The sequence below is a fragment of the Nicotiana tomentosiformis genome, chromosome 2, assembly GCF_000390325.3.
Source record: "Nicotiana tomentosiformis chromosome 2, ASM39032v3, whole genome shotgun sequence".
In the NCBI taxonomy this organism is placed as follows: Eukaryota; Viridiplantae; Streptophyta; class Magnoliopsida; order Solanales; family Solanaceae; genus Nicotiana; species Nicotiana tomentosiformis.
This window is the reverse complement of record NC_090813.1, coordinates 20558410-20577226: the sequence shown is the minus strand read 5'-3', so window position 1 is coordinate 20577226 and position 18817 is coordinate 20558410. Positions and strand designations below refer to the sequence as shown.

At 43.6% G+C, this 18817-nt stretch overlaps 3 protein-coding genes across 3 annotated transcripts; all 3 read right to left on the bottom strand.

Moving 5' to 3' along the window:
• Positions 1-7441: 7441 nt before the first annotated feature.
• On the bottom strand, positions 7442-8097 carry LOC104103971 (uncharacterized). Its single transcript, XM_009611940.2, has 2 exons — positions 7609-8097; positions 7442-7447 (listed from the first exon to the last, which is right to left on the bottom strand). Exons 1-2 carry the CDS (start codon positions 8095-8097, stop codon positions 7442-7444), a joined length of 495 nt encoding a protein of 164 aa, XP_009610235.2.
• A 7808-nt stretch (positions 8098-15905) lies between these two features.
• Positions 15906-16289, bottom strand: LOC138904453 (uncharacterized). Its single transcript, XM_070192952.1, has one exon. The coding sequence runs from the start codon at positions 16287-16289 to the stop codon at positions 15906-15908; it is 384 nt and encodes a 127-aa protein (XP_070049053.1).
• Positions 16290-17379: 1090 nt separating this feature from the next.
• Positions 17380-17886, bottom strand: LOC138904452 (uncharacterized). Its single transcript, XM_070192951.1, has one exon. The coding sequence runs from the start codon at positions 17884-17886 to the stop codon at positions 17380-17382; it is 507 nt and encodes a 168-aa protein (XP_070049052.1).
• Positions 17887-18817: the final 931 nt, after the last annotated feature.

The following is an 18817-nucleotide window of genomic DNA, read 5'->3' as shown; positions in this document are numbered from 1 at the left end:
TACTACGTCCTCGGCTCCTACCCCTTCTTCGATTGTGGCTGATTTTGTTCGTGCCCCGGTCCCTCTAGTGGCTGTGTCTGAATCTGTCCCTTCTTCGACCATGGAGACTTCGGCCGTGGAAACCTCTGTTTCTCCCTTATATCGTCTTATCGATGAGGACGACGAGTCTTTGCCTAGTGATGGGGATTTGATGCCTCAAAAAAGGAGGGTCATGGACATCGCTGGGGAGAGGCCGGCGGCCACCGATGTGGGAGACTGCGGCTTTATCCTTCGGGAGACGGCCACAATGCATAGCAGGGAGAGCCTAAAGGGTAGTCTCGAGACCATTTGTTTGGAGGTTATGGACATACGACCTGAGGGGGCTGCAGTCGAAGGCGTGGTGGACCGTGACGCCCATGTTCTTCCAAGACGCGAAGAGGCCTCGTCTTCCAGTGTTGCGGTAGACGTACCTCGTTCGACTGATGATAGAAGTAAGGCTGTTGCTGAAGAGGATGTTGGATCTGATTCTGACATGGATGCAGATGAGCTGAGAATGATCAACGAGGGGCTTACTCAGCCTGAAGTGAGGTTGAAAGGGGTTCGAGGACTATTACGATCCTGATGGACCGTAATTTTCTCGTAAATAACGAGCAGATTATCCCTTCCCTTGTCCTTATTAGTTCTAAAGTTGAGCGTACGACCCTCAAGGATATGAATGACAGCGACCTGTCGAATAGCATTGCCGGCCTCGTCCTTCGGGTAAGTACATTCGATGTTAGTTGTTTTCTTTTGGTTAAGTTCTTTCACAGTCTCTAACTTCTTTTGTTCGTATTGTAGATGGTCGTCTTAGAAATTCAGAGTGCTCGTAGGGAGTAGAGGCGTAATGATATATATATGAAGTTGAAGGACAAGTACTTCAAAGTCCTTGAGAAGTATCGGGAGATTCGGTGTCAGCTTCGCGAGGGCGGCGATGTGCGCCAACTGAGGGAGGACTTGAAGGCCAAGGACTAGGAGCTGGTGCGGATGGTGGGGAAGTGCAGCGTCCTGGAGTGGTCGTTGAGGAACAAAGAGGAAGAGCTTGAGCTAAGTAAGGGGGTCGAAGCCCAATGCAGCGATCTCCAAGCTCAGGTGGTTTTGCTGCGTGCCCAGATTAAGGAGTGTCAATTCAGGGCGAGGGATCTAAGTGGCGAGGTCGCTGAGAAGGCAGAGGATCTAGAGAAGGCGGAGTCCGCTCGGTCGGAGGCATTGAGGAAGGCGGAGTCTCTTGAGGTGGTGATCCGGACTCTCCGTTCCGAGAAAGAAAATGACTTAGAAATGACAAAGCTTAGAGAAGAGCGGCTCCATGAGAGGATTGGAGAGTTGGATAAAGAGACTTCTGGCCTCTATGATCGAGTTGCTGCTCTTAAGGCCGAGAAGGCTCGATTACTGACGCAGTCGTCCTCTTCCCATACTTCAGATTTTCCTAATGTTCCTAGGGACTTGTATGGGGAGTAGATTCATGCTAAGGCCCAGTTAGATGTCTTTCGAGATTTGTATGCGGCGGGATCCATTTCTGAGACTGCCCTTGAAGATGCTTGTGTTAAGGCTCATGAAGCTCGAGTCACTTGTGGGTATGATCCCGCTACGCCTGAGGCCGGTGAGGACGAGGGGGATGAAGGTGTATACCGGCTCGAGGAGAATGCCTGGTATGACGCTGCATATCCCGAGGGCAAAGGTGGCGAAGGCGAGGGTATTGATGGTCAGGGTGGCGACGCTGTTGAGGGCCAAGTCAGCGATAATATTGAAGGCCGTGATGGCGGTGGCCAGTAGTTTTCTCTTTTGAATTTTTGTATATTGTTTCCCGGCGTCTTCACGCGCCTATTGTAAACAGTTTTAAGTATGTGAAATATCAAAGTTGTTCCTTGCATCTTCTTCTCTTCCGTGGTTTATTTTCTGTACTTGTGTATATTTTTGTTTCGTTGTTGGGATGTGGCCAAGGACCAATAGGTATTTGTTCGAGCGAGGTCAAACATAACCTTTTGTTAGATCGCGGCCGAGGGTCGGTAGGTGTTGGTTCGAGCGGTGTCAAACATAACCCTTTATTAAATCGCTCCCGAGTGCCAGTGGGTGTTTGTTCGAGCGGGGTCGAACATACCCTTCAGTTAATCGCGGCCGAGGGCCAGTAGGTGTTTGTTTAAGAGGGATCGAACATAACCTTTCATTAAATCGCGGTCGAGGGCCGGTAGGTGTTTGTTCGAGCGGGGTCGAACATAACCTTTCATTAAATCGCGGCTGAGGACCGGCGGGTGTTTGTTCGAGTAGGGTCGAACATACCCATTCATTAAATTGCGGTCGAGGGCCGGTAGTTGTTTGTTTAATCGTAATCGAACATAACCTTAATGCGAAAAAGGTGTGATGATAAGTGTAAGTTTCTCATTGCTTTGACATTGTTGCTTTAGTTACATACTTGGTGAAATTTACAGATTTTTGGGTGTTGGCTGGTGTTCCAGTCCCAGTCTATCTAGTCCCTTCATTGGTTGGCCTCGAGAGTATTGAGAGGTCGAGCAATGAAATAGTAACTACGATCCTACCTTTACGTACTTCGACTCGAAGCATTCCCTTCATCGCCTCGTTAAAAACCTCCTTGAGAAAACCCAAATGAGACAAAACTCAAGTGAGGGAAAAAAGAGTACAACTTGGGAGGCGCTTTTTCTCTTAGAAGCTAAAGTATTTGAGGTGGTTGATATTCCAGTTGTTTGGTAGTAGCTTTCTTTCCATTGGCTCTAATTGGAATGAACCCTTGTTCGCTTTGGCTGTGATTTTATACGGACCGTCCCTGTTTGTTCCGAGCTTGCTTTCTCGGGGGTCTTTGCTCGCTTGAGTTTTGGCTTTCAGTACGTAGTCCCCGACTTTAAGCAGACAGACCTTTGCTTTCTTGTTGTAATAACGTTCTGCTTGTTGATTTTGGGCGACCATTCTTATGTAGTCCATATCTCTCTGTCCGTCTATTTTGTCGAGTTCCTGCCTTCTGTTCTCGTCGTTGCTTGTGTCGCTTTCATGGGAGTACCTTAGGCTGGGTTCTCCGACCTCGACCGGCATTACTGCCTCAGTCCCATAGACCAAAGAGTAGGGCGTCTCTCCTGTGCACCTCTTCAGAGTTGTTCGATAAGCCCATAATACTTCTGGTAGCACTTCCGGCTAGAGTCCCTTGGCGTCTTCGAGCTTTTTCTTCATGATGTTTAGTATAGATTTATTGAAGGATTCCACTTGGCCATTACCCGCTGGATCGTATGGGGTTGAGAGTATCCTCTTGATATGCCATTTTTCGAAGAACTCGACGATTTTCTTTCTTGTGAACTGGGGTCCATTGTCACAGCTAATTTCCTTGGGTATGCCGAATCGACATATGATGTTTTTCCATATAAAGGTGATTACCTCCTGTTTCCATATTTGGGCGAATGCTCTTGCTTCCTCCTATTTAGAGAAATCGTTAGTTAAAACCAAAAGGAATCGTATATTACCTCGCCCCATTTGGAGGTGGCCCAGATGTTCATTCCCCATTTGATGAACGGGCAAGGGGAGGTGACCGAGTGGAAGTGGTCGCCCTCTTGGTGAATCATTGGGGCATACTTTTGGCATTGTTCGCATTTCCTCATGAAGTCTGTGACATCTTTTTTCATGGTGGGCCAGTAGTATCCCGCCCGTATGAGGCATATGACCAGTGCTCGATTGCCGGAGTGAGCTCCGTAATGGACTTTATGGACTTCTTCGAGGACGTATTGGGTTTGGTTCGGGCCCAAGCACTTCGTCAGAGGGCCGCCGTAAATCATCTTGTACATGTCGCTATGAAGGAGATTGTATCTGGTCGCTTGTATTCTTAGGTTTTTGGCCTCTTTTTTGTCGCCTAGGAGTGTGTCGTCCTGCAAATATGCGATAATACGATTGCGCCAGTCCCAAGTTAAGTTTATGGTTCTTACTTCGACTTGGTCCAGTGATGAGTTGAGGAGGTGGACTACGCTTTTATCTCTGGTCGTGATGCTTTTGGTAGCTGCAGCTAGTTTGGCGAGGCCATCTGCTTCGGTATTCTGTGCTTGTAGGATTTGATCGAGTTGGAATTCGTTGAATTGAGGCAACAACTTGTAGATTTCGGTCTAGTATTTTTGCAATCTTAGTTCCTTGATTTGGAAAGTCCCTATAACTTGGTTGACTACGAGTTTGAAGTCACAAGGGAGTTTCAACCATTTCGCCCCATATTTGAGTGATAGCCTTAATCCTGCAATTACGGCCTCATATTCGGCCTCATTGTTAGTCATATCCGGGCACTTTATGGACTGGCGAATTACATCGCCTTTTGGGACCTCGAGTACGAGTCCCAGTCCGGACCCTGATGTGTTGGATGTGCCATCGGTGTATAGGACCCGGAGGTCTTGTGTTTGGAGGAAAGTTTGGACGGCTTCCCTTTCGACTTCAGACATTATTTTTGCACTGAAGTCGGCTAGCACTTGTGATTTTATCGCCGTCCGCGGCTGGAATGTGATATTGTGCTCACTTGGTTCGATGGTCCATTTGGCCAACTTTCCTGATAGCTCGGGTTTATGTAAAATGCTCCTTAGGGGGAAAGTTGTGACGACTGAGATGGGGTGACATTGGAAATAGGGTCTAAGCTTCCGTAAAACTACGACCAAGGCAAGAGCTAATTTTTCGAGGTGTGGGTACCTCATCTCGGCGTCGACGAGTGTTTTGCTAATGTAATAGATGGAAGTTTGCGTACCTTTATTTTCTCGGATCAAGACTGTGCTTACTGCTACCTTGGATACGACTAGATAGACCAGGAGCTGCTCCCCAAGTTCGGGTTTTGAAAGCAAGGGTAGTGATGATAGGTTTGCCTTTAGTTCTCGTAGATCCTAGATGCACTCGGACGTCCATTCGAGGCCGTTGTCTTTCTTGAGTACGCCAAAGAATTTATGGAACCTATCCAACGACCGCAAGATGAACCTTGATAGGGCGGCGATATGACCAGTCAACTTTTGGAGTTTTGTTTAGTGGTTAAGAGTTCTGGTATCTCCTCAATAGCTTTGATTTGGTCTGGGTTGACCTTGATCCCTCATTGCGATCCCAGAAAACCCAAGAACTTTCCTGAGGCTACACCGAACACGCATTTCTCCGGGTTCAGCTTCATTCCGTACCGTCTGAGTATGTGGAAAGTTTCTTTCAAATGATCGATGTGATCTTCTTCCCTTTTGGACCTGACCAGCATGTCGTCTATATATACCTCCATTTTTTTGCAGAGATGATCTTTGAACATCCTTGTTACCAATCTTTGATAAGTAGCCCCTGTGTTTTTTAGTCCAAAAGGCATGACCCTATAGCAATACGTTCCTTGGTGGGTGATGAACGTGGTCTTTTCCTGATCTTCTTCTTCCATGAGGATTTGATTATAACCTGAGTAAGGGTCCAAGACACTTAGTAGCTCATGCCCGACCGTTGCGTCTATGAGTTGGTCGATATGAGGTAATGGGAATGAATCCTTCGGACATGCTTTGTTCAAATATGTGAAATCCATGCACATCCGCCATTTCCCATTATTCTTTTTTACCATCACTACGTTGGTGACCCACTTGGGGTACTTCGACTCCCTGATGGATCCGTTTTCTAATAGTTTTTCCACCTCACCATGGACTGCGTCGTTGATAGCGGGGTAGAATTTATGCCTAACTTGTCTTACTGGGGGGCGGAATGGGTCGACATTTAATTTGTAGCCGATATAGGCCTTCTTGCTATGATCGTTAAGGTCCAATTGAATGGGGTCGAGGTCTTCTATGGTCAATCATGCGGCTTCGACCGTGTCGGGATCCTTGATGACGTCCTTTGTTTCATCTTTCTCTGACCTCGACCCTGTTGACTGCTATGCCTCTTTTTCTTTGTCTTTTGTCTATTGGATGGTCGTACTGTCTAAGGCAATGCGGTAGCATTTTCGGATGTGCGCTATTCTCCAGGTATACTGAATATCCCCTATGGTGTTGGGAATTTAATCACTTGGTATAGGATGGAAGGGATGGCTCTCATGGGATGTATCGATGGTTGCCCACTATGGCATTGTACACGGTGGCCTGACGAGCGCAAAACACACTTAAATTGTGCTCGCTAGTCAAAGATAGTATAGTATAATATCGTGTCCACAGGGATTGGATTTAAACAGTATTCCTGTAGTTTGTAGCTAGATTGTTATCCAGGAGGATCAAAAATGGAGATATATACGAATTCTAACTACAAATAACTAAGACTCTAAAGTTATTGACTAATGCCAATAGCAACAAAGATAAGCAAGGAAGTTATAAATGGGAGAAAATATGGGTTGATAGGATAGGTGCAAGATAATTGTTCGGGATCTAATTCTAGATAATTCACTTCTAATGTTCAAGCGAGTCTCCCGAATTCACTTAATTATCAGTACAATTGTTTAGTAGAAACTCCTCTCTCGATTAAGTCTTAACCTCACAATATGAACCAATTTAAGCTTGGTGAAGATATGTAAGAATTCGTAATGGATTAGTCTTTAGGAGAACCTCTTTCGATTATACTCCTAACTAGGTTTAATCAAGGATTCAACTAGCCTCTTTCGATTACTTCGAAGAATCTATGAACTCAACTAACAATATAGTGCAAATATATCACAACTTATGCCTCTCTCGATTACAAGAACAAGTGAACATAGATGCAACAATTTAATCTTCCCAAAACGATTCAAATACATAAAAATAGAGTTCTAATCTACAAATAACCATCAATACACCAAATCCATCAAAACCCAAAAGGTTCTACTCCATAGACATGGAGAAGTTCTTCACAAATGAAATAAAAGTATAGGAAAACATAAATACAATCCAAACCCGAATCTTGAGAGAGGAAGGAAAGATGAAATCTTTGTGCTCTTGCTTCTCCCTCTTATCCTTAGCTTCCTTATGTCTAAGGTATGTCACAAGTCTTCTAAAATGGTGTTTGGGGTATTTAATCCGCTCCCAAAACAAAAACAGACGAAACTGCCCCTTTCTTAGCAAAATAGGACTCTTCCCAGATAGGACATGCGCGGTCGCACACTTGGGAACTTGGTCGCGCACTTGGTCACGCATTTTGCAAACCTTTCTGTCCCAAGTGCGCGCCCAATGCGCGATCGCGCACTTGGTCGCGCACCTGGGTGGTATCAGTTGGGAATTTTGGAAAGTGTAAAACATAAAAGTTGTAGATCTTTTAAATAGCTTTCCAACGATATATTGTGGAGCCCAAATAGATTTCGGATCTAAACATTATGTGCATTTACTAGACAATGCGCAGTATGCATCCTCGATTCTTCGTTTCATTCTTAAAGTGCACTATCATTCATTGATTCCCGAACACGATCCCAACTTAATCTTTGGGCTTTTACTCAGACTTCAAAGCTCCAAAATAGCATGAATTCATTCCACAACATCTATATAGATTGGAATCACTCCTACATGTCATAAAAAACATAATTACTGCAAAACATTAGCGTTTAAAGCTCCAATTCAATTAAAGTGCAGCACATTAGAGTGTAATAAGTGACTAAAATACGGGATTATTGCCTACCATCATGGCCTAGTCCATGATGTGGCATGTTGTCTCTAGAATTACACTGCCGGCTAAGACGGGGAGTGTAATTTCCCCTGATGTTTGCTCAACTACATTATTAAAACCGGTTAGTGTGATGCAGCGCGACACTATCTTATCCTCGAGCCTCATTTGGGTAAGGACTCGGGGGTGGATAATGCATACACCGCTTCCATCGTCCACCATGATGCATTTGACATCGGCATCTAAAATGCGTAAAGTAATAACAAGGGCATCATTATGAGGGAAAGTCAAATCGTCGGCATGTGACTCGTCGAAGATGATACTCACTTCAAGTCCGTCATACCGTTTGCGAGTGATCGACCACTTGAGTTTGTGAGTGGTAGTGAACTTCATACCATTGACAGAGGCATCGTCGTCGCTACCGATGATCATGTTGATGGTACGAGCTGGTGATGGCGGCTTTGGCGGGTCATGATGTTCACGTCCTCTAGCAAAGTGTTTCCTCCCCTTATTGATTAACAGTTCTTTGAAGTGCCCTTGCCGTAACATGTTTACGACTTACTGTCTGAGGGCGATGCAATCTTCTGGTTTGTGCTTGCATTCCTGGTGGAACTCACAGAGGGCGTCGGACTTTATGGTGTTCGGGTCTGATCTAATCTTTGGCGGCCAATTCACTTTTTTTTTGAGTTTCTCAAGAGCGTAGGTGTTTTCTGTAGGCGATACACAAAAATTGTGAGCAGATAATAAATGAGGCATACCTCTTTCGTTCCGATGAGTCCTTGTCCTTGGTCTGGACGGGCCTTCTTCATAGCGGAGGAAGGGTGCAGCAGCCGCCCTGACATATGCTTGGTGTCTTTCCTTGTTAGGTCATGGAATTGGGTGATCTCTTCTAGTACTGTCTCTTTATTCTTTTCTGGATTCGGCTTGTACCGAAAGCCGGTGAGTTGGTATGTTGAGATCGTCCTCGTCTGCTCGAACCTCGGCATAATAAGCATTGTGGATTTCATCCCAAGTGGTTGGAGGATACTTCATTAATCGACTCAATAGTTTTCTAGTTTTCTCAAAAGCTACGTCCGTCATCCCTTCGGATACGTTTGGTAGAGTCATTCTTACTCTATTGAACCGGGCTAGGAAGTCCCTTAATCCCTCTCCCAGGGCCTGGTTAATAGCAAATATGTCGTTTACTCTCGCCTCGGCCTTTTTGGCTCTGGCATGGGTGGTTACGAACTTATTAGCCATTTCTTCGAAAGTTTTTATGAAGCGTGCTGGTAGCTGCGAATACCATGTTAATGCCCCTCCTGTGAGAGTGTCACGACCCGAAATTCCCACCTTCGCGACCGTGATGACACCTAATATTTCACTTGCTAGTCAAGCCAATGTTAGAATAATATTAGCCATTTTAAAACAATTTTAAATTAATTAACAACAAAGAAACAAATGCGAAAATGAAGTCTGAAATAAAGTGAATAATCCATAATAATAACGTTGTCTAAATACCATCCCAGAACTGGTGTTACAAGTGCACGAGCTACTAAAATAATACAAATAAAGGTCTGAATGAAAATGAAGCTGTCTGAAAGAAATACACAGCTACGATAAAGTGGAAGGGGACTTCAGAACTGCGAACACCATGCAGTTATACCTCAAGTCTCCTGCGAATAATTGAATCCGAGAAAATCTACTATACACCGCGGGGACCAACTCCGACATCTGCACAAGAAGTGCAGAGTGTAGTATGAGTACAACCGACCCATGTACCTAGTAAGTACCGAGCCTAACCTCGACGAAGTAGTGACGAGGCTAAGCCAGATCACTTACATTACCTTGTATGTAATAATAATAATAACAACAATAATAGAAATAAAACAAGTATCTCATTTCAACAGTTGAAGCCAACTTGGCCATAATAAATTAACATTCAATTCTGTTGCGGCATGCAATCCGATCCCATAATATATTCATTTTCATTTAATCCTGTTGCGGCGTGCAACCCGATCCTTAATATATCTTTCAATCAATTTTATTGCGGCGTTCAACCAGCTCCTCCAATATATTCATTTAACTAAATTCTGTTGCGGCGTGCAACCAGCTCCTCCAATATATTTATTTCAATCAATTCTGTTGCGACGTGCAACTCGCTCCTCCAATATATTCATTTCAATAAATTCTGTTGCGGCGTGCAACCCGCTCCTCCAATATATTCATTTCAATCAATTCTATTGCAACGTGCAACCCGCTCCTCCAATAATATAATTTACCAATTCTTATAAAAGAAATTACTCCAATAAATATAATAATTAATATAAAATTATAAGACAACAAGTATATAATAATTATGATTTATTTAGAAATAAGCGATGACAAGTAGCAATTAATTATGAAAATTAAGGAGAAAATAGGCATTTTAATAATTAGTATGCTAAATGTCAAGTAGCAATTAAGTCACATAAATCAAATAAGCATGTAGCAATTATAGCATGGATTCGGGGCATAATATTGAGCAAGGAATATGAGAGAAACAATTAATATAATAATTAATTCATGATTTAAAACGATTTATGATTTTCAAATAATTATGCAAATAATTAATTCGACGACGTATAGACACTCGTCACCTCACCTATACGTCGTTCACATGAATTTCACATAACAAATAATTCAAGGGTTCTATTCCCTCAAGTCAAGGTTAATCACGACACTTACCTCATTTCACAACCAATTTCAAGATTCCAATAAACCTTTGCCTCGCGAATTCGTGTTCGAAAGTTGAGTTCAAAGAATATTGCTTCCGCGAAGGTTCACTGGAGGGGTCATCTGGTCGAGGAAGCGACTTGGGAGACCGAGCAGGATATGCGCAAATGTTATCCTCATCTTTTCACCACTTTAGGTATGTCTCTATACTCGTTCGAGGACGAATGATTATTTTAAGAGGGGGGGATGTAACGACCCGGCCGGTTATTTTGAGAGTTATAGCCCTGATCCCCTATTTATTGCTTTCCCCATATCTGTTTCAGCTTATGTGACTTGCCGGGAAGCTTAAGCCTTAGGATTTTGACTGTAGTTGGAATTGTGTGAAGACAACTCTAAAATGGAGTTTCGTCTGTTCCGTTAGCTCCGTTAGGTGATTTTGGACTTAAGGGCGTGTCCGGATTGTATTTTGGAGATCTGTAGCTCATTTAGGCTTGAAATGACAAAAGTCAAATTATTTGGAGATTTTGACCGGTAGTGAACTTTTTTATATCGGGGTCGGATTCTAATTCCAAAAGTTGGTGTAGGTCCGTAATGTCGATTATTACTTGCGTGCAAAATATGAGGTCAATCGGGTGAGATTGGGAGGTTACGACATCGGTTGTCGAATTTGGAAGTTTCAAGTTCTTTAAGTTTAAATTGGAGGATGATTTGTGATTTTAGCATTGTTTGATATAGTTTGAGGGCTCGACTAAGTTCGTATGGTATTTTAGGATTTGTTGGTATGTTTGGTTGAGGTCCCTGGGGCCTCGGGTTGATTTCGGATGGTTAACGGACCTTTTGAATTTAAGAAAAAAATAGCAGATTTCTGGTGTTTTTGTTGCAGACATTTCTTCATGACGTTCGCGAGAGAGGTCTCACGATCACGTAGGGCATCTGGGAGGCCAGCTCAAGTTTGTTCTTCACGTTCTCACATAGGAGCCCACGTTCGCGAAGGTATGGTCAGTGGAAGCATCGCGAACACGAAGAGTGGAACGCGTTCGCGTAGAGGAAGTGAGGCAGTTGGGGACTAGTCATTTGGTCTACGCGTTCGCGTAGTGGGTATCGCGTTCGCGAAGGACCAGGAAGTGAAAGGTACGCGTTCATGAGGGGTCCCTCATGTTCGCGAAGGAGGAAATTTGGTTAGTGGAATTTTTGTTATACGCGAACGCGAGAGAGTGGCCGCGTTCGCGAAGAAGGGAACACCTGGGCAGATTTAAAAGTTCAAAATCGAGGGTTTATGTCATTTTTCACCATTTGGACTTGAGAGCTCGGAATTAGGTGATTTTTGGAGGGATTTTCACGTGGGTGTTTGGGGTAAGTGATTCTTACCTAATTTTGGTTAATTTCCATGATTATGTCTTTAATTTTATCATTAAATTAGTGATTTGGGGTGGAAAATTAGGGAAAATTGAGAAAAGTTCTTAGGCCAAATTTTGGGATTTTGATCAAGATTTAGGTATCGGATTTGAGTAATTTTTGTACGAGTGAACCCGTGATGAATGTGTGTTCATATTTTGTGACTTTTACCCAATTCTGAGTTGTGGGCCCGGGGAGGCTTTTTAGGGTGATTTTCCAATTTCTTGCTTTAGCTTTGATTTCATTAGCTAGATTAGTTCCTTGTAGTTTTATTTATGATATTTAATTGATTTTGGCTAGATTTGGGCCATTCAGAGTCAGATATTCGTGGAAAGAGCATTGTTACGGATTGATTGAGCTTGGTTCGAGGTAAGTTGCTTGCCCTTGTGTGGGGAAAATCCCCTTAGGATTTGGTACTGTTGTGATATGTGAGCGCCGTGTACGCGAGGTGACGAGTACGTACACGGGCTATTTGTTTTTAAAACGATTTTTTTACTAATTAGCAGCCTGTCATCCTTTTAATTTGGGTTATACCATTTTTCTGAGTAGTAATTTGCTTTTCATTCTTAATTGCGTTATACCAACCTGTGTAGTTATCATGTTTAGTCTAATATCGCATGTCTACGTGCTTTAACAACTTATTTGAACTCTGTGAAGCATGCCTAGTTGATTTCCTGCTTTCCTTGTTTATTATCAGTATTACCTGTGGAAATCTTGCTGTTAACTGTTGTATTTATCGGTTTGAGCTGTGTGTTTACTTTTGAGACTACGAGGAGGTTCCTCGGGAGTTCTCCCTGCATATTTACTTTTGAGACTACGAGGCGGTTCCTCGGGAGTTCTCCCTGCATATTTACTTTTGAGACTACGAGGCGGTACCTCGGGAGTTCTCCTTGTATATCTACTTTTGGGGCTACAAGATGGTATCTCGGGAGCGCCCCTGTTGTTATATCATTGTGCAGTGTTGTTATTGCTTTGTGAATACTTGATGTTGTCTTCCAAGATTGATTTACGTTCCGGCTATTATCAGTTGAAGATTCGGGAGCCAGATATCCCGAAGACCGCTTTCAGGACTCGGTATGGTCACTACGAGTTCCTTGTGATATCTTTTTGGCTGACCAATCCCCCAGTAGCATTTATGCACTTGATGCACAGTGTGTTCCAACCTTATCTTGACTTTTTCGTTATTGTGTTTATTGACGACATTCTGGTGTACTCCCGGACTCGGGAGGATCATGAGCAGCACCTGAGGGCTGTGCTTTAGGCCTTGAGAGAAAACAAGTTATATGCGAAATTTTCAGAGTGTGAGTTTTGGCTAGACTCAGTGACATTCTTGGGTCATGTAGTAACTTGTGATGGGATCCAGGTGAATCCGAAGAAGGTGGAAGCAGTGCAGAGTTGGCCTAGACCGTCATCAGCTACGGAGATCCAGAGTTTTAGTGGTTTGGCGGGGTATTACCGCCGTTTTGTAGAGGGGTTCTCATCCATTGCAGCACCTATGACCAGGCTGACCCAGAAGGGTGCTCCGTTCAGGTGGACACAGGAGTGTGAGGAGAGCTTTCAGAAGCTCAAGACAGCTTTGACTACAGCCCCAGTATTGGTATTGCCTACAGGCTCGGGGTCTTATTCTGTATATTGTGATGCATCGCGGATTGGTCTAGGTGCAGTGTTGATGCAGGACGGTAGGGTGATTGCCTACGCGTCCAGACAACCGAAGGTGCATGAAAGGAACTATCATGTCCACGACCTTGAGCTAGCAGCTATTGTTCATGCCTTGAAGATATGGCGGCACTATTTGTACGGTGTTCCTTGTGAGATTTACACAGATCACCGGAGTTTGCAGCATCTGTTCAAACACAAGGATCTTAAATTGCGTCAGCGGAGGTGGTTGGAGTTGCTTAAGGATTATGATATCACCATTTTGTACCATCCCGGGAAAGCCAATGTGGTGGCCGATTCTTTGAGTCACCGGGTGGAGAGTTTGGGGAGCTTAGCATATTTACCAGCAGTAGAGAGGCCATTGGCGTTGGATGTTTAGGCCTTATCCAGCCAGTTTGTTAGATTGGATATCTCTTAGCCGAGACGAGTATTGGCTTGTATGGTCTCTCGATCTTCTCTTTATGATCGTATCAGTGTCACGACCCAATTCTCCCTCCTTAAGATGTCGTGACGGCACCTAGTCTCTACGACTAGGTAAGCCTAACAAAGATGCGGAAATAACAAAAATGGAAGCAAAACTTATCAACTAACTATAACAGATAACTAAGTAAATGATAACAATGTCGCTCGGCATTTACAATAACCAACACTCCATTAATACACAGTATTCCAAAAACCCGGAACATCATAAGTCACAAGCTACAGAAGGAAACTAGTATCTCTATACACCAGAGTCTAATAAAAGAAGTAAGGAAGGTAAATGACATAGGAGGGAATAGAGGGGGACTCCAAGGTCTACGGATGCGGCAGATATACCTTGAAGTCTCCGTACAAAAGCAAGCACTCTTATCTAGTAGCGGGGCTGATAAGAAATAACTGGATCTGCACGCAACACATGTGCAGAATATTAGCATGAGTACACCACAATGGTACCCAGTAAGTGCCAAGCCTAACCTCGGTAGAGTAGTGACGAGGTCAGGTCCGGGCCCTACTGGAATATAATAATAATACAGATGCTATAATAAAAATGAATTAAAATTTCGGATGGTTAAAAGAATTTAATTTAGATATTCTAGAATGTTTCGACGTCATTTTTTCAAGAATAAGTGGTATAACATTAAGAAAATGAGATCCAATTTTTATTTTGATTGAATCATTAGATCCGTATTGAAATTTCAGAGCCATAGCGAAAAGAATCGTCGAATTCGGACATCGTATGAGAGAGTTATTCCCATTTTCGTGTCAGTAATGATTTTCCGTCACCGCCAGCGCCCAGGGTAGCGTGGGGCACTAGCCCTGGCGCTGGGAATTGTTGGGGTTCTGGAAACTGTGCCACAGGCAGCGCCCCACGCTACCTGTGGCGCTCGAAAATAGCAGAGGCTCTACAAACGGGTGTGTTTGCCATTTTGACAAAAATAGAGTTAGGGAGCTCGGTTTAGGCGATTTTCACGAAAAAACATTGGGGTAAGTATTTATTATCTTATATTGATTATATTTCACGATTCCATACTCATTTACATCATGAATCCATGAATTCATGGAAGAAAATTCAGACTTTTATAAAATCTTCCAAAAATATAAAATGAAGATTTGAAGGTCAATCTGATGTCGGAATTCGATAATTTTTATATGGTTGAACTCGTATCAGAACGGGTGTTCGGATTTTGTGAGTTTTTCCGGGATTTGATACGTGGGTCTCACTGTCAATTTTTAAAATAAATTTCGGATTTTAATCCGGAAAATTGGTAAATTCATATGGAATTGATTCCTACGATTCGTGTTGAGTATATTGAATTATTTGTGACTAGATTTGAGCCTAGACTGAGCTGTGCGAAGTCGATCCTGGATAATCTTGACCTTATCCAAGGCATCCTATACCAAATCAGTACCCAACAACTGAGCCTCTCCCGGTTCAAACCAGCCAATTGGCGAACGACATCATCTCCCGTATAATGCTTCATACGGAGCCATCTGAATGCTCGACTGGTAGCTGTTATTATAGGCAAACTATGCAAGTATCAAGAACTGATCCCAAGAACCTCTAAAATCTATAATACAAGCGCAAAGCATATCTTCCAATATCTGAATAGTGTGCTCTGACTGTCCGTCCGTCTGAGGATGAAATGTTGTACTCAACTCAATCCGCGTGCCCAACTCACACTGTACAGCCCTCCAGAAGTGCGAGGTGAACTGCGTACCTCGATCAGAAATGATAGACACGGGCACATCATGAAGGCAGACAATCTCGTAGATGTAAATCTCCGCTAACCGCTCGAAGAATAGGTAACTGCTAATAGAATGAAATGTGCTGACTTATTCAACCTGTCCACAATGACCCATACTGCATTGAACTTCCTCTGAGTTCGTGAGAGTCCAACAACAAAATCCATAGTGAGACACTCCCACTTCCACATAGGAATTTCTAACTTCTGGAGTAAACCACAAGGTGTCTGATGCTCGTACTTGACTTGCTGACAATTTAGACACCGAGCTACATATGCAACTATATCCTTCTTTATTCTCCTACACTAATAATGTTGCCGTAAATCTTGATACATTTTGGCGGCACCTGGATGAATAGAATACCGGGAGCCGTGGGCCTCTTCATGAATTAATTAACGAAGCCCATCCACATTAGGCACACAAATATGACTTTGCATCCGCAAAACTCCATCATCTCCAACGGCAACCTGCTTGGCACCACCGTGCCGCACTATGTCCTTAAGGACAAGCAAATAAGGACCATCATATTGTTGCTCTCTGATACGCTCATACAAGGAAGACCGAGCGACTGTGCAAGCTAGGATCTGACTAGACTCCGAAACATCTAACCTCACGAACTGATTAGCCAAAGTCTGCACATCTGCAGCTAACGGCTTCTCACCAATCGAAATATACGCAAGGCTGCCCATTCTCACAGCCTTTCTACTCAAAGCATCGGCCACCACATTGGCCTTTTCGGGGTGATACAAAATGGTAATATCATAGTCTTTCAACATCTCCAAACATCTTCTCTGCCTCAAATTGAGATCTTTTTGTTTGAATAGATATTGTAGACTACGATGATCAGTGAATACCTCACACGAAACACCGTAAAGGTAATGCCTCCAAATCTTCAATGCATGAACAATGGTTGCCAATTCTAAGTCATGAACAAGATAATTCTTCTCGTGAACTTTCAACTGCCGTGATGCATATGCAATCACCCTTCTATCTTGCATCAATACTGTACCAAGCCCAACGCAAGATGCATCACAATACACCGTATAAGATCCTGAACCTGTGGGTAATACCAACACTGGCACCGTAGTCAAAGCAGTCTTGAGCTTCTGAAAGATCAACTCACACTCGTCTGACCATCTGAATGGGTCACCCTTTTTGTCAATTTGGTCAATGGAGATGCTATAGATGAAAACCGCTCTACAAACCGGCGATAATAACCTGCCAAACCCAGGAAACTCCGGATCTCTGTAGCTGAAGTAGGTCTATGCCAATTCTGAACTGCCTCAATCTTCTTATGATCCACTTTTATGCCTTCTGTCAATACAACATGCCCCAAAAAGGCAACCGAGTCTAACCAAAATTCACATTTTGAAAATTTAGCATATAACTGATTATTCTTCAAAGCACAATCCGAAGATGTTGCTCATGCTCCTCTCGACTGCCGGAGTAAATCAAGATATCATCAATGAATACCACTATAAACGAATCCAAATAGGTCTTGAATACCCGGTTCATCAAATCCATAAATGCTGCTGGGGCATTTGTCAGCCCAAATGACATCACTAGGAATTCGTAATACCCATACCGAGTCCGAAAAGTTGTCTTAGGAACATCAGATGCCTTAATCTTCAACTGATGATAATCAAACCTCAAATCGATCTTTGATAACACCTTGGCACCCTGAAACTGATCGAATAAGTCATCAATTCTTTGTAATGGATACTTGTTCTTGATAGTAGCCTTGTTCATCTTCCGATAATATATACACATCTGCATTGAACCATCTTTCTTCTTTACAAATAACACTGGTGCACACCAGAGCGAGACACTAGGTCTAATGAATCCCTGATCAAGCAAGTCTTGTAACTACTCCTTCAATTCGTTCAACTCCGACAGGGCTATAAGGTATGGTGGAATAGAAATGGGCTGAGTGCCTGGAGCCAAATCAATACAGAAGTCAATATCTCTATCGTGTGGCATCCTCGGCAAATATGCAGGAAATACTTCTGGAAATTCACGAACAACTGGTATTGAGTCCATAGAAAGAACATCCGCATTGGGAACTAGAATATAAGCCAAATAGGCTAGACACCCCTTCTTGACCATACGCTGAGCCTGTATATAAGAAATAACCCTGCTGGTAGAATGATCAGGAGTTCCTTTCCACTCTAATCGAGGTAACACCGGCATGGCTAATGTCGCCATTTTGGCATGACAATCCAATATAGCATGATAATGTGACAACCAATCCATGCCCAGTATGATGTCAAAAACTACCATGTCGAGAAGTAGAAGATCCACACTAGTCTCAAGACTCCCAATAGTAACCACACATGAACGATAGACATGATCTACAATGATAGAATCCCCCATCGGTGTGGACACGTGCACAGAAGCACTCAAAGAATCAAGTGGCACAACCAAATATGAAGCAAAGTAGGAGGACACATAGGAATAAGTAGATCTTGGATCAAATAAAACTGAAGCATCTCTATGGCAAACTGGAACAATACCTATGATCACGACATCGGATGACTCGGCCTCAAGCCTAGCTAGAAAAGCATAAAATCGGGGCTGGGCCCTATCACTCGGAGCTACATATCTGGGACAGCCTCTAACTGGTTGTCCTCTACCTCGAACAACCTGACCTCCACCTCTAGCTGTCTGACCCCTACCCCTATCTGGCCAGGCGAGCGGTGGAGCAACCTGTGCTGGTATGATGGTACGAGAATCCTGCTGAGATCTGTTGCTCGACAACCTGGGGTAATACCTCCTGATGTGACCAATGTTCCCACACTCATAACAGCCATACTGCTGTCACGGCTGCTGAAGCTGACCCGAACGGGTCGGATAGCCGCCATAGTGATTCTGGAGTGGTGGTGCACTGATAGGAGCTGGGTGTGCACTAAATGTCGGCTGCCCAGAGTAAGGCATAATAGGACCATGACTCCCTGAAGCACCATGAGAAGTCTGAAGTGCTGAATAAAATGGCATGGGAGGATGACCCCTACCATAAGTACTCTTTCCTCCAGGAGAGGCACCTCTGAAATTAACGGATTGACGGGGCCTTTTATCTGACACTAGCCCTCTCTCCTGTGAAAGAACCATCTCGATCCGCCAGGTGACATTAGAAGCCGTCTGAAAAGAAATCTCACTCCCGGTCTCCTTAACCATCTATAGCTTGATAGGTTGAACGAGTCCATCAATGAACCTCCTCGCTCTCTCTCTCTCTCTCTCTCTCTCTCTCTCTCTCTCTCTCTCTCTCTCTCTCTCTCTCTCTCGGTAGGAAGCAGAAGAAGAGCAT